The sequence below is a fragment of the Curcuma longa genome, chromosome 7, assembly GCF_044706935.1.
Source record: "Curcuma longa cultivar G26 ecotype Majalengka, Jawa Barat chromosome 7, ITB_CL_G26_1.1, whole genome shotgun sequence".
Lineage (NCBI taxonomy): Eukaryota > Viridiplantae > Streptophyta > Magnoliopsida > Zingiberales > Zingiberaceae > Curcuma > Curcuma longa.
In genome coordinates this window covers 10,057,619-10,070,853 of record NC_133867.1, presented here as the reverse complement: position 1 = coordinate 10,070,853, position 13,235 = coordinate 10,057,619, and the positions used below count along the sequence as shown (strand labels likewise).

The 13,235-nt window shown below is 37.5% G+C and overlaps 1 protein-coding gene across 1 annotated transcript; it reads left to right on the top strand.

Annotated features, from left to right (window-relative positions):
- Positions 1 to 207: 207 nt before the first annotated feature.
- Positions 208 to 12,627, top strand: LOC141832234 (putative amidase At4g34880). Its single transcript, XM_074719726.1, has 5 exons — positions 208 to 711; positions 795 to 1,009; positions 1,341 to 1,577; positions 11,832 to 12,030; positions 12,109 to 12,627. The coding sequence occupies exons 1-5, from the start codon at positions 208 to 210 to the stop codon at positions 12,487 to 12,489; spliced, it is 1,536 nt and encodes a 511-aa protein (XP_074575827.1). The 3' UTR covers positions 12,490 to 12,627.
- Positions 12,628 to 13,235: the final 608 nt, after the last annotated feature.

Genomic DNA, 13,235 nt, shown 5'->3' with positions numbered 1-13,235 from the left:
AAAATTCAGTTAGCCCGATTAATTATTTCTGGAGTGATCAATTCAATTTTATAAAACTTTTTCATCGACCACAAAGATAAATAAAAAAAAGTACACACAGCGGCTCAGCATCCTTTGCGCTTGTTCATTTGAGAAAGCTCACATGTGAAATTTGAGCTATATTTAATACTAATATGCTATCATGCACTCTTGCCATCTTTTTGAGGCATGGCGCTGCTTCATTCCTTCTCCCTTTTCCTCCTGCTCACCGCCAGCCAACTCCAAGCTTTCGAGTTCCACGAGGCCACTGTAGATAGCATCAACCAAGCCTTCGCCGCCGGACACCTTACCTCGCGGCAGCTCGTCGGGTTCTATCTCGACCGGATCCGCCGACTCAACCCGCTCCTACGCGCCGTGATCGAGGTCAACCCCGACGCGCTCCGCGAGGCAGATAGCGCCGACGCTGAGCGGAGCAGCGGGCGGCTCCGCAGCGGCGGTCTCCACGGCATCCCGGTCCTCCTTAAGGAAAACATCGGGACTCGGGGTCCGCTCAACACCACGGCCGGCTCCCTCGCTCTGCTCGGATCCGTCGTGCCCCGGGACGCCGGTGTGGTGAGCCGGCTACGGGGTGCCGGGGCCGTGATCCTGGGAACGGCCAGCCTCAGCGAATGGGCCCATTTCCGGGGGTACAACATCCCCAGCGGGTGGAGCGCCCGCGGCGGCCAGGGCCGGGTGAGTAACACTTACTCGATCGGTGGCTTCAACTAGGTTAATTTGGGGAAATTTATGTCGATGTGGGTGTTATTGTGGGGCAGAATCCGTACAACTTGTCAGCCGATCCGTGTGGGTCGAGCAGCGGATCGGGGATAGCGGCGGCGGCGAACATGGCGGCGGTGACGCTGGGGACGGAGACGGACGGGTCGATCCTGTGCCCGTCGACATTGAACTCGGTGGTGGGGATAAAGCCCACAGTCGGACTCACTAGCCGAGCCGGTGTCATCCCCATCTCACCCAGACAAGACTCAGTTGGGTAAGTCACATCTCTAAGTGAGAGTAATGTTTGGAGCAAAATATTTGGAGACTAAAAACTGACTATGATGAAAATTAGGAACAAAATGAATCTGTAGCAAATTTTACTGACTAATGAAAATTCTAAGGAATTATTTTTTTTTTCTTTTCATGTTGGCATAACATTTCTGGCATCTTATTATGATTTTTTGGTATATGCATGATCTTAGTTGTGTAATAGTACCAGTTATAAACATTTTCCAAAGTTACTAATAACACCTTAATGTTTGCTGCGATTGAACTGGAGAAAACTAAATTGATTCTTATTATATGTTTTGAAATAAATATTGCAGACCCATGTGTCGAACAGTGTCCGATGCGGTTCAGGTCCTGGAGGTGATAGCTGGCTACGATGCCAGGGACAGTGCAACAGTAGAGGCAGTGAAATACATACCCAAAGGGGGATACAAGCAGTTCCTCAAGATTGATGGTTTGAAAGGCAAGAGGCTCGGCATACTCAAGGACTACTTTGATTACCCACTTGGCTCAGTGGAAGCAAAAGCCTTTGAAAAACATTTCCAAACCATGAGGTAATCCTTTATTTGTCACATTCCAAGGTTGTAGTTTTTACTTAGGTTATTCATTTGGTGATGATGTAATAATAAAAAAATTAAGAGTCATGCAAACAATTCTAAGTAAGCTAACTAAGAAATTTTTAACAAACTATATATATCTATTCATTTTTATATAGAAAATAGAACAAAACTATAAAGCAAAAAGTAGTAAAAGAATAAATGGATAGAATAAATAAAAAAATCAAACCTATAATTGATATGTCGAAAATCTCTGAGCAACTCTATCTATTGGATGAAACCTGTTAGAATAAATTATAAATTATGCACAACATTAATTGCATCCACCTGGATTGGTTGAATACAATCCACCAATTGCATCCAGTTGAAGTGCCAGATTCCTGTTGGTCAGTACACGTCATCATCTAGGCACCCGAAAGATCTAGACACCCACAGAAGGATAAGTCACAGCCGAAGTGAAGTCTGATCCAGCAGTCACCACATCAGCATTCTAGACAGCCAGAAGGGATTTAGGCACCCAAGGATAGCTAACTCAGCAATTAGGTCGGATCCGATAGATATGGTGGAGGCATTCATAAGGGATCCAAGCACCCGGAATAGTCAATAAAAGAGCCTTCGTCCAACAAGTTCAAAATGACAAATTCTATGCTTCCTAACTTTGAAAAGTTGCATTCAAACGATGCAACAATGTCGCGACGCTAATGTGAGCTCCAATGAGCCTAGCATTTTGTAACGCTTAGTTTGTTGTCTTTCATTCTTGGAATCGTTTTTTAGCACTTAATTATTTTAAGGGTTGGTAAGTTTGTTACTGAACCCTATCTTTATAAAAGAAACGAGTCTTTTTCTCTTTTGAGAAGAAGGTTAATAGTGGATTGCCCAACGAATCGATTAAGGATCGTGAGTTTTGGAGTAGTAGTCAATGGCTGTGAACTAAGTAAAAATAAAGTGTCTTTGTTTTGTTTTATTTCCACTGTACTACTTTGCTTTATGAACGATTTCTAAAAGTTTATGACGTGCGCTATTCACTCCCTCTTGCGTTTTCTTGATCCAATAATTGGTATCAGAGTTGGGACGCTTTGAATTTGTGCAACCACCGTTCGAGCAAATTGTTTCTTTTCACCTTGTTTAATTCGTTCGATTTTTAGTTTTTTTTTTGCAATTTGTGAGAATTGGTGCAATCACATCTTCTGACAAAGTTTTTAATTTTTCATAATTTCTCCAAATTAGTGTAAACACCACTCGAGCGGTTTTTTTATCATACATTCAATTTTCCCCGCACTACTAATCCAAGATTTTTAGTCTTAGAACATCTTTTATTGTTTGTGTTTTGCAAGTTAAATGTCTCTCCAAAAAGGCTACAATATTGTTCATCCTCCTCAATTCAGTGGCGATAATTTCGTCCAAGAAGACTACAATATTGTTTGTCCTCCCCAATTTAGTGGCGATAATTTCGTACATTGGAAGGGGCTGATGGAATGCTTCTTGAAGACCCACATAAACACATGGATCATTATCAAGATCGGGTTGCCGTTAAGGGGGCGGATTCCATCTTTTGTAGAAGATCGGGTTTATTCTATCGATCAACGAAGTTCGATACGAGAATTCCCTAAAACAGAGGTAAATTGAAGCTGACGCCAACGCGACAAAAATCTTTCAATGTGGCTTAATTAAGGAGGAGCTCAACCGTGTCGGACTTTTCATCAGTGCAAAATACCTTTGGAACAAGCTGGTCAAACTCCATGAGGGAACTACTGACACAAAGGTAATGAAAGTTTACCTTCATTTGAATAAGTTAACTAATATGAAAGTGCAGGACTATGAATCGACCTCGGAGGAGTCAAACACAGAGGAAGAAACTCAAGCGAGATTCCTAGCACTACCAGCACAAACACAAGTGACCGAGAATGAGTCTGAGCTCGAGTTCGGATCTAAATCGATGTAGAATTTGAATCAAGCCATGGATTTGTATCCGTTTTCGAAGGACCTAACTCCAATGTAAGTTCTCAATCAGTAGATAGATTGTACGAAATTATTAGATATTTGACTCGAAAATTAGCCAAGTCCAATGCTCGAATCAAGTTACTCTCAAAGGAGGTATAACTTTTTAAAGAGAAGACTAACCTGAGTCCATTAGCCAATCAAATTCAGATTGAGACCTTAACTCAAGTCCAAAAGTTTGAGGAAGAGAATTCCAATTTGAAAGATAAGTTAAAGGACTATAAAAGTCACTAGAAAAGTTTGCTTTGGGATCCAAAAGTCTCGATATGCTACTTGGATCTCAGCGAGCGGTGTACCACTGATCTGGACTCGGTTATAAAGCTAAGACTCGAGTCAAATCATATTTGTCTCTAGTTAATTGAACCAATAGAAAACAAGTCCAAACATAGATCTCCAAAATTAAACTGACTAGTTAATTTAGAGCAAACCAATATTGGGTCCACAAGGATCAGATCTACTATTTGACCAGACCTTACCAGGGTCGTGATCCAGGGGAGCCAACAGAAAAACTATCTTAATTCAATAAATTGCATGATTGCCTGATTTATTTTTTGATGCATATTTAGTTTATTTTATGCTTAACTTAGAATGGTTAGTTAGAAAAGAGTTAACCTAACCTTGACAATCTAGCCTCGAAAGGAATTGAGATGATAGTACGCTAGAGAAACTTGGTCGAAAGCATATCTAGGCTGAATTATTCTACCTGGTGCAATTAGCTTAGTGAAACTAATTGAAGCTAGCCTAGTTCAACATGAGCTAGTTAGACTTGGGTTTCCAAGAAGAAAGTTAAATATATAATTTCTTAAAAAGATTTTGTCTAAGAAGTGGTCGTTGTTCCGATAATCAAGAAGACCTTTGCCTCGCCTTAATTTGGAAATAAATTTTTAAAATATATATTTAATTGACTGACGGGTAAATCTAAATCTAATACAAGGGCAGGTAAACTTAATATTGAATTAAGTAAATTGAAAAATCAATCTCACAATAACTCATAAGATTATCTTGATTGCCATCTGTAGAATGGGTGAGATATTGATTTACAAACTTAATTCAAGCTCAATATTGATATTAATTAAAACAATCTCACAATAATTCATAAGATTATCTTGATTGCCATTGTAGAATGGGTGAGATACTTCAAAATCAATAAGAACCTTGATTTACAAACTTACTTCAAATTTAATTCTAATAATCTAAACTCAAATAATCTTAACTAAATTTGAATTAATGAAAAATTTAATTTAATAAATCCTAATTAATTAATTCAAAAAATCTTAATTAATTAATTAAAATAATTAAACCTTCATCAAATAATAAACTTAAAACTTAGTTTATAAACCCTTAAACTCTAAATAATTAATTCGACCTTATCTTAAATAAGTTTAACATAAACTTAAACTTTAATTAATCCAAACTAAATCAAACTAATCATAATTCAAATAATTAAACCATAACTCAAACTAAATTAAAAGCTTAATCAAGTAATTTAAACTTAAACTTAATTTTAACTTTAAATTAATCATCTTAAACTTCAATAATAATTTCAATTTTATTTTAATTAATAATTGCAACTTTAACTTATTTAATAAATCTAAACTTAATTAAAATTCTAACTAAAAATTAACTTAGTTAAAACTTATTAACTACAACTTAATAATTCCAACCTAATATTTGTAATTACACTTAATACATTTAATGAACTTAACTTATTAGTTATCATTTTGAAACTTAATTAAATTAACTTAACATTAAATAAATAATTTTAAAATGATCAATTATTTTAAAATTTAACTTAAATAAACCTCAAACACTTACTTTAAAAGTAAACTTAACTAAAATTAAACTTTACAAAAATTTAAAAATTAATTCAACTAGAACCAAGTCTGGGGTCTAGCACCATCACCAAAAGAATAAAACTCCTTTAGTAGCTAAAGGTCGATGGTTTAGACTACAATGAAACAAAAAACGCAGTAGTTAAATTTGAATCCATCAAAACGATTCCAATAAATGTCTATAAGTTAATCACCAAATGTTTAACACTTAACTTACTCTAACCAAATAATGAGACCAGGCTATAATTGACTAGACTCTCACTTAATGCTAAAAGGGTTAAAACAGAATCAATTAACATTATGAATATAACTCAAGTGACGATCATGCATGCATGGACTCTAGGACTTGATCGAAACTTGAAATTGCTACTTAGGACTTTTGAAAATTGTCTCTAGTTTCTTCACTAAGTGCATTCAAAATCTCTAAAACTCAATGCAGTTTCTTTTAAAATCAATTCTAATTTTTTAAAAATTGTTTTTAATTTAAAATATTTTTTAATGGTTTTAAAATTCTTTTTACTGAAAATATTCTTTGAAAACTGTTAAAAGTGTTTTTAACTTGAATTTTTTCTTTGGAATTGTTTTTCTCTCGGTTGTTAATTATTTTTTTTAAAGAGATTTTTTTGTAAATGACTTTAAAAAAAAATCTTTTGAAAATGCTATCTTTCAAACTTCAAAATATTGTTGGAAAACTCATGCTTGAGATGACTTTGAAAATCTTAAATATTTCTTGAAAACATTTTCTAAGTATGAAAATGTTTTGAAATCACTTTGAGAAAATATGCTTTCAAGCTTAGAATTTTTTTAAAAATATCTATGAATACTTAGGAAAATTCTATCTGTCTTATACAGTCCCTAAGTTTTTTAATGTGTGTCAAAGGGGGAGAAAATAAGAAGGTTTAAAGAGTTTAAAGTGTTTTAAAGAGTTTAATGTGTTTGACGAGAAATGTTTGAATAAAACAAAAAGTTAGTATTTTTAAAACAATTAAGGGAGTTAAAATAAAGGGGGAGTTGAAAATAACCTTTTACATAGTTGAGAATAATCTTTTCCATGAATCTTTAAATTTAATTGTAAACCAAGTTGTCAAATATTAAAAAGTAGGAGATTGTTGGTGCAGTGAGCATTAGAATCGAACCTATGTTTTGATGTTGGCAAAGGTTCAAAGTTAAGGTCATATGATCTAATGAGTTTGATTAAGTGTACAGGTAGCACAATCAGAAAAGTCCTAGCTAGAGGTTAAGCAAGGCTAAAGACCAGCTAGAGACTAGGCAAGGAAGTCTTCGGAGGGACTGGGTGGAAGTTTCGGCAAATTGAAGACATCGGGTAGGAAACTCTAGAGGTCGAGGACACCAGGCAGAAAGCCCTAGGGGTCAAGAACACCGGGCAAAAATCTAGACAAGTCGATAACCGAAGGTCTAGCGGAAAGTCCCGAGAATCAAAATCAAGCTAAGCAAAAGTTCAAACAGGGTTTGGAGGACTAAAGTTTGGCAACAAGTAAAATCTCCTAAGTGGAGTATCCTTTTGCAAGAAAGGATGGTGAGGACATGTTCCCTTTATGGAATAGTAAATGTCGATCCGAATTAGGGTTTTACTGAAAATCTGAAATCGAGATTGAGATAGTTGTAATAGTCCAAACTTACTGATATTCTTTATATATGTTGTGCTAAATTTGTGATGCATAAAATATAAAACTGGTCCGGAACAGTGGATTCTAAGCGCCTGGAGAAGATCCAGGGACCTGGACGTGTTCCAAGTGTTTGGATTGGCTGAATACAACCCACTACATCTAGTTGAAGTGGCAGATTCTATCGATACCTGTTATCATCTAGGCGTCCATAGAAGGATAAGTCGTAGCCGAAGCGAAGTCTGATCCAGTAGTCATCACGTCAGCATTCCAAGTGCTCGGAAGGGATCCAAGCACTCGGGGATAGCTAACTCAGCGATAAGGTCAGATCCGATAGATCATGGTGGAGGCGCTCGGAAAGAATCCAAGCGCTCGGAATGGTCAATAAAATGTAGGATCTTGTAACGCGCTAGAGGGGGAGTGAATAGCGCGTTGTCGCTTTTCGTTCGTTCGTTTCTATCAGAATAACTTGCAGCGGATATTAGTAAAGGATGCAGGGGACTCGCGGATTTTATTTGGTTCCTAACCCCCTAGGATTTGTACGTCCAAGGCCTATATACGGGAGGCACCCGTCCACTAGTGATCTCCTTTTCGAACGTTGTTCGAAGACGGAGAAACCCGTTTTACAGTCCAATGAATAATAAACAATAAATTAAAGGACAAGAAAAGAGAAATAAACTAAACATGTCGCCGATCTAGAAATCCTAAACACCGCGCACTCTTTCTGGATCTTTCCCGGTTGAACGTGTCTGGCCCCGTTCGTGTTCAGAATCGTCGCTAGTTGAGAGGGATGGCTTGGAATTCGTTGTTGTGGTTGTGCACATCGCCCCTCCTTTTATAGTATGCTCAGGTCGACTGAAGTCCATCTCAGGTCGACCCCATGTAGATCGCGATCCCCTTTCTCCGCGGCTGACTTGGCTTTCCGGTCGACTGGAACTACCATTCAGGTCGACTCCAATCTGACGTGGTAGATCTGGATAAACTTTGGCTTCCGTAGAGTTTATCCACTCAGGTTGATCGGCATGTCCACTCAGGTCGACCAGAACGAGTTGATTCAGGTTTGACCTAAGTTGACCCCGGGCTTGGTTCAGCTGTCTTTGTTTGCTTTATCTCTGCTTTCTCCATCTTGCTTCCAGCTCCTAGTTCTTGCAAGATAAGCATACAAACAAACAAAACTATTTAAACCTTACCTTGTGGGTCTAACTTCAGATTTCTACCGAAATCCTATGTTAGTCCGACGCTTACTGTTCCATTCCGGGAACGCGTCCTTACTCACTCCACTCGGGAGAAGTTTTGCCAATAAGTCCTCCAGACTTGTTGGACTTCCTGCTTAGCTTTGGCCTTGGCCCCAAGGAATTTTCTGCTGCGACTCAGTCCTCCAGATCGCCCAGACTTCACTAACCCTCTGGTCTTCCTGATCGTACCCAATTGGACTTTCGCCATGCTTCCCGATCCTCCAACACTGCATGGACTTGCACCTGGTGCACTTGACCTTGCTATGACTTTTTTCTTTGCCGAGCCTACAACTAGGACTTTCCCTTGCCCAATCTTTCAGATCAGGACTTCTTCTGCCTAGTCTAACCGATTAGGACTTCTCGTTAGTCATCTGGTCTGACTAGACTTCTCTCACATCCAAACATAAGGTTATGTTTGGATCAACCCCTTGGTCAAACTGACCAGACCTAGGTGTCAAACATCGAAACTCTAGGCAAGATCTAGTGCTTCTTGCACCAACATAAAAGAGCCTTCGACTAGCAACTTCAAGATGACAAGTTCTATGCTTCCTAACTCTGAAATGCTACATTTAAACAACGGAACAACGTCGCGATGCTGCTACCAGCTTCAACAAGCCTAGCATTTGGTAACGCTTAGTTTGTTGTCTTTCATTCTTATAATCGTTTCTTTAGCACTTAATTTTTCGGTAAGCTTGTTATTGAGTCCTATCTTTGTAAAACAAATGAACTTTCTTAATAGTGAATTGCCTACCGAAGGGATCGAGAATCGCGGACCTTGGAGTAGCAGCTAGAGGCTGTGAACCAAGTAAAAATAAAGTGTCTTTATTTTATTTTATTTTCACTCCACTACTTTGCTTTACGAACGATTTCTAAAAGTTTACGACGTGCTATTCACCCCTCTCTAATGTTTTCTCTAATAGAAGGGAGATGAGCTCTTGGTAAAGAAGCTGCAAGATAAAACTCTTAAGTAAATTGAGAGTTGAAAGACTTATACCTATGAAGAGGGAAGTCTTCAACTTTGGTGAAGAGTCAATCATTAGGATAATTATAGACGATGTTCCAGTTGATTGATGGTTGTTTTCAATTGATTGGTGGTTAAGTTGACTATGTAATCGATTCAAGACTGATCAACCAGTGGATAAAATATTTTTATTTGTGGTCAAGTTAATTGGATAGTCGACTAATGATCAATTTCAATCTATTGGCGGTGGTTTAGTCAGCCAAGTAGTCTCAAGTTATTATTCCAACAAACAAAATATTTAAGTTCATAACTGAATCGACTGACAATCGATTGATCTGGGGTTAGTCAACTAGACAATCAACTGATCTAGAGTTGTCGATTGATGGTAAATTCTAGTTGACTGATAACACAATAGAAAAGCTATAGATAGTCATTGATTTGACAAAGTAGAAGGTCAATGGTTTGATGATCTAAAGGCTACAATTATCCAATTAATTGATAATGGAATCCAATCCATTGAGGTAGTCATTGGTAGATTGGGAACTATTGTGATTGAGAAAATAGTCGACTAATCGTGTATTTAGTCGACTTTGGCAGAAGTATAATAGAACTGTAAAATGAATCTAAACATGAAGACTATAAAACGGAGGACCAAGGGGAGCCTTGAAAGCTAACGTTCAGTACATATTATTCTATGATGTGATATCCCATGTGTACTCTTTCTCTAAATCTTCTAGCATCCAAATTTAATATTGTAAAATGCTCATAAGAGTTTATAAGAGATTTTTCTACCTTAAGAGAAGTCTAAGAAGAAAAACTAATGGTGTTTTCTAGAGTGACTTATCGAAGAGTCATATGTCGTGTAATACGAATTCTAAATCACGTTACATCAAGGTGATAGTATTTTTTCCATTTCTTTATTTCTAATACATTATTTTTTTATTGTTTGACCTTGGTAAGTCATTAGTTTTATCTTAAGTGTAATTTGCAAGATTAAATGCTATTCACCCTTTATCCCCCCCCCACACCAAAAGGATCTAAGGGTTTGAGAATCTGTGCACTTCACTCAAATGAGTATCTATAAATGCCATATAAAAATCTCATAGAACGCTAAATAAATCTCTAATAATGATAATGACATAACAATTAACTAAAATTCGAGGTCAATGTATCTAATCTTGATTCTCCTATCTCAATATAATCCCAATTACAAAACTAGACACCTACTACTATAGAACAACTTGTTTTTCCATCTTATAATAAAATAAACTATTTACGAATCAATTTTTCCTTAATTGACAAAACAAGCTAGGTGTTTTAATGATATGAAACACGTGAGCAAATCGAACCTAAATAGCATGATTAGTCCAAAATAGTCAAATCATTTTCCAACATTAACCAAACAATTACTCATCGAATTCATACCTTTAATTTGGTCAATGTGTGGGCAATGAATTCATTCAGGGATGCCAAAAAGTTAGGAACATGAGGAAGGGCCTATAGTGCCTTTTGGCTCGACTAAAAGCGATTGAATGATGATTGTGTGTGTAAGGAAAATAGGAGAGAAAAAAGAAAGAAAGGAAGAGAGGGAAAGATGACTTACAGTTCCTTTTGCTTGGCTTGACGATGGCAATGACACTAAGGACAATGGCGATTGCCATGTGAGCATAACAAGAGAGGGAGAAGAGTGAGTCTCACACGAAGAAGGTGTGATTGACATCGAAGGTGCCTCCCTTGGACTTGAGTGGTGGTAGTGACAACTAAGCCACACAAACTAAAAGAAAGAGGGAAGTTATATAAGAGAGAGAGAAGGAGACGATGAGGGTGGTCATTAGAGAGGCCAACATTGGTGACGATTGCTCAGTTGCAGGCGACGACAACTAGACAAGTAGAATGCAAGAGAGAGAGAGAGAGGAAATGAGAGACAAGGAGAAAGGTAGGACAATTAGTGGAGCTAGGTTGTCACATGGTGATAGAGGGATGACAATGGCGAATGCGATGGTGATCACACAAGAAGGGAAGAGGGGAACGACACATGTGAGGGTGAGAAGAGTAGGAGAGGGAGGAGTAAAGGAGGAGAATAAAAATCTTTTAATTCATCTAAATGTGATTAAATTTGGATTATTTCTTTATAATTTGGTTTGACCCTTATGTTGTCAAAACAAATCTAATCGACCCCATTTTGAACTGAAGTGACCTTAATCACCATGTCTTTCCAATAGGTTTCATTTCAACCTGATTTGACTTTAACTCAACACCAAAAATTTACTTTTACCATTTGATACTTATTTTGTCATCTAAAAGTTTAAAAATTAATATAATACGTGAAAAGATTATATCAATGAAACTTGATATCTAACATTATTTCCAAATGCATGCTAGCCCAATATCTTCTAGGAACTAGTGATGTTCTCTCTAGATCAGGACTAATCATGGAATTTGACTTAGCACTATTCAACTTGTTCAGATTAATAAAATTATATTAACTAAATTAATGAGGCTGCCTAACGTGTTCCAGAACTGTAAACTCTTTGCCAAAGACATTTGTTCTGCTTGTGTTTACTGTTCAAATTTTCAAGCATGCACCATTTCTGATACAGGAAGAAGGGTGCAATCTTGATCGAAAACCTTCAAATACCAAACATGACAGCCATCGCAACCATTGGAGCTACCTCTGAGCAAATTGCACTGGCTGCAGAGTTCAAACTAGCCCTTAACTCATACCTGTCTGAGTTGCCATATTCCCCTGTAAGAACTCTTGCAGATGTCATAGATTTCAACAAGAAGCACAAGATCAAGGTAATGCTCAGTTCTCATCCCCACATCCATGATCATCTCCCCACTCCAGTTCTTGATCAAATTTATTTGTAAAATTAGGAAAAGTTGAACGAATATGACCAAGACATCTTCCTGGAAGCTGAAAACACAACAGGAATTGGTCCCCTGGAAAGAGATGCCATTGCACTGCTCAATGAGCTATCAGTCAAGGGGCTTGAGAGGCTGATGGCGGATCAGAGACTGGATGCAATTGTTACCGCAGCTGCATTTGATAGGTTAGTATCCAGAGTTCTTGCAATTGGGGGCTACCCTGGGATTACTGTGCCTGCAGGGTATGCGAGACATGGTATTCCCTTCGGGATCTGTTTTGGTGGACTGAGAGGGTCAGAGCCCAAGTTGATTGAAATTGCTTTTGCATTTGAGCAAGCAACTCTTGTTCGGAAGCCTCCAGAACTGCCAATGTTTAGGAGGAATTTGTAGCTCATTTCAATTCGCTATTTGGCATGTAATTGATGCCTTGGAATAACACTATTGAATATTAGATTCCACATCCATGGTGGCAATTATCTCTACAACATTAGCATTTTATGTGTTGCTCCCTAGTGACATTCTGAGATATAAAATATGGCATATCGTGTGTTAGTTTTGTAAATTTTTACATATAGCTCAAGGGCATGCATTCTAGAGTCTAGACTATTGAAAAGCATTTCTACTGCTCTTTGAGACACTAGATGATTAATTTGCCCTGCTCCTCTCATACTTGAATTGAGATTTTTAATCGTTTGCAGTTTTTCGATTTATCTCTTCACATATAGTCATGGGACTAATCGTATGGGACTGTTGAAGTGTCGGATTTCACTTTTTATTAGATGGACTTTTGGTCAAATATTCACTGCGATCAAGTCAATGATCAACAAGAGTTGACACTCACCTGATCATATCCATAACGCATGTGAGGTAAGGGAAGGGAGAGTCAAAATGTTCCAATTTGTAGCCTAAAAATTTGTATAAATTCTTCAAAAGATATAAGCAAAAAAGCCAAATTCCCAACCTGGTCAATGTCTTGCCAGGATTTTCTATAGAACAAATTCAACAACTTTCCTATGCCTCATAAATGATAATCTCAAACCATATTGTGCAAGAACCACAGGTATGTATCCGTTTTATGATGCTTTGATTAATTTTATATTTAAGCCTTGAATTTTGGATAGTGAGACCAATAACCA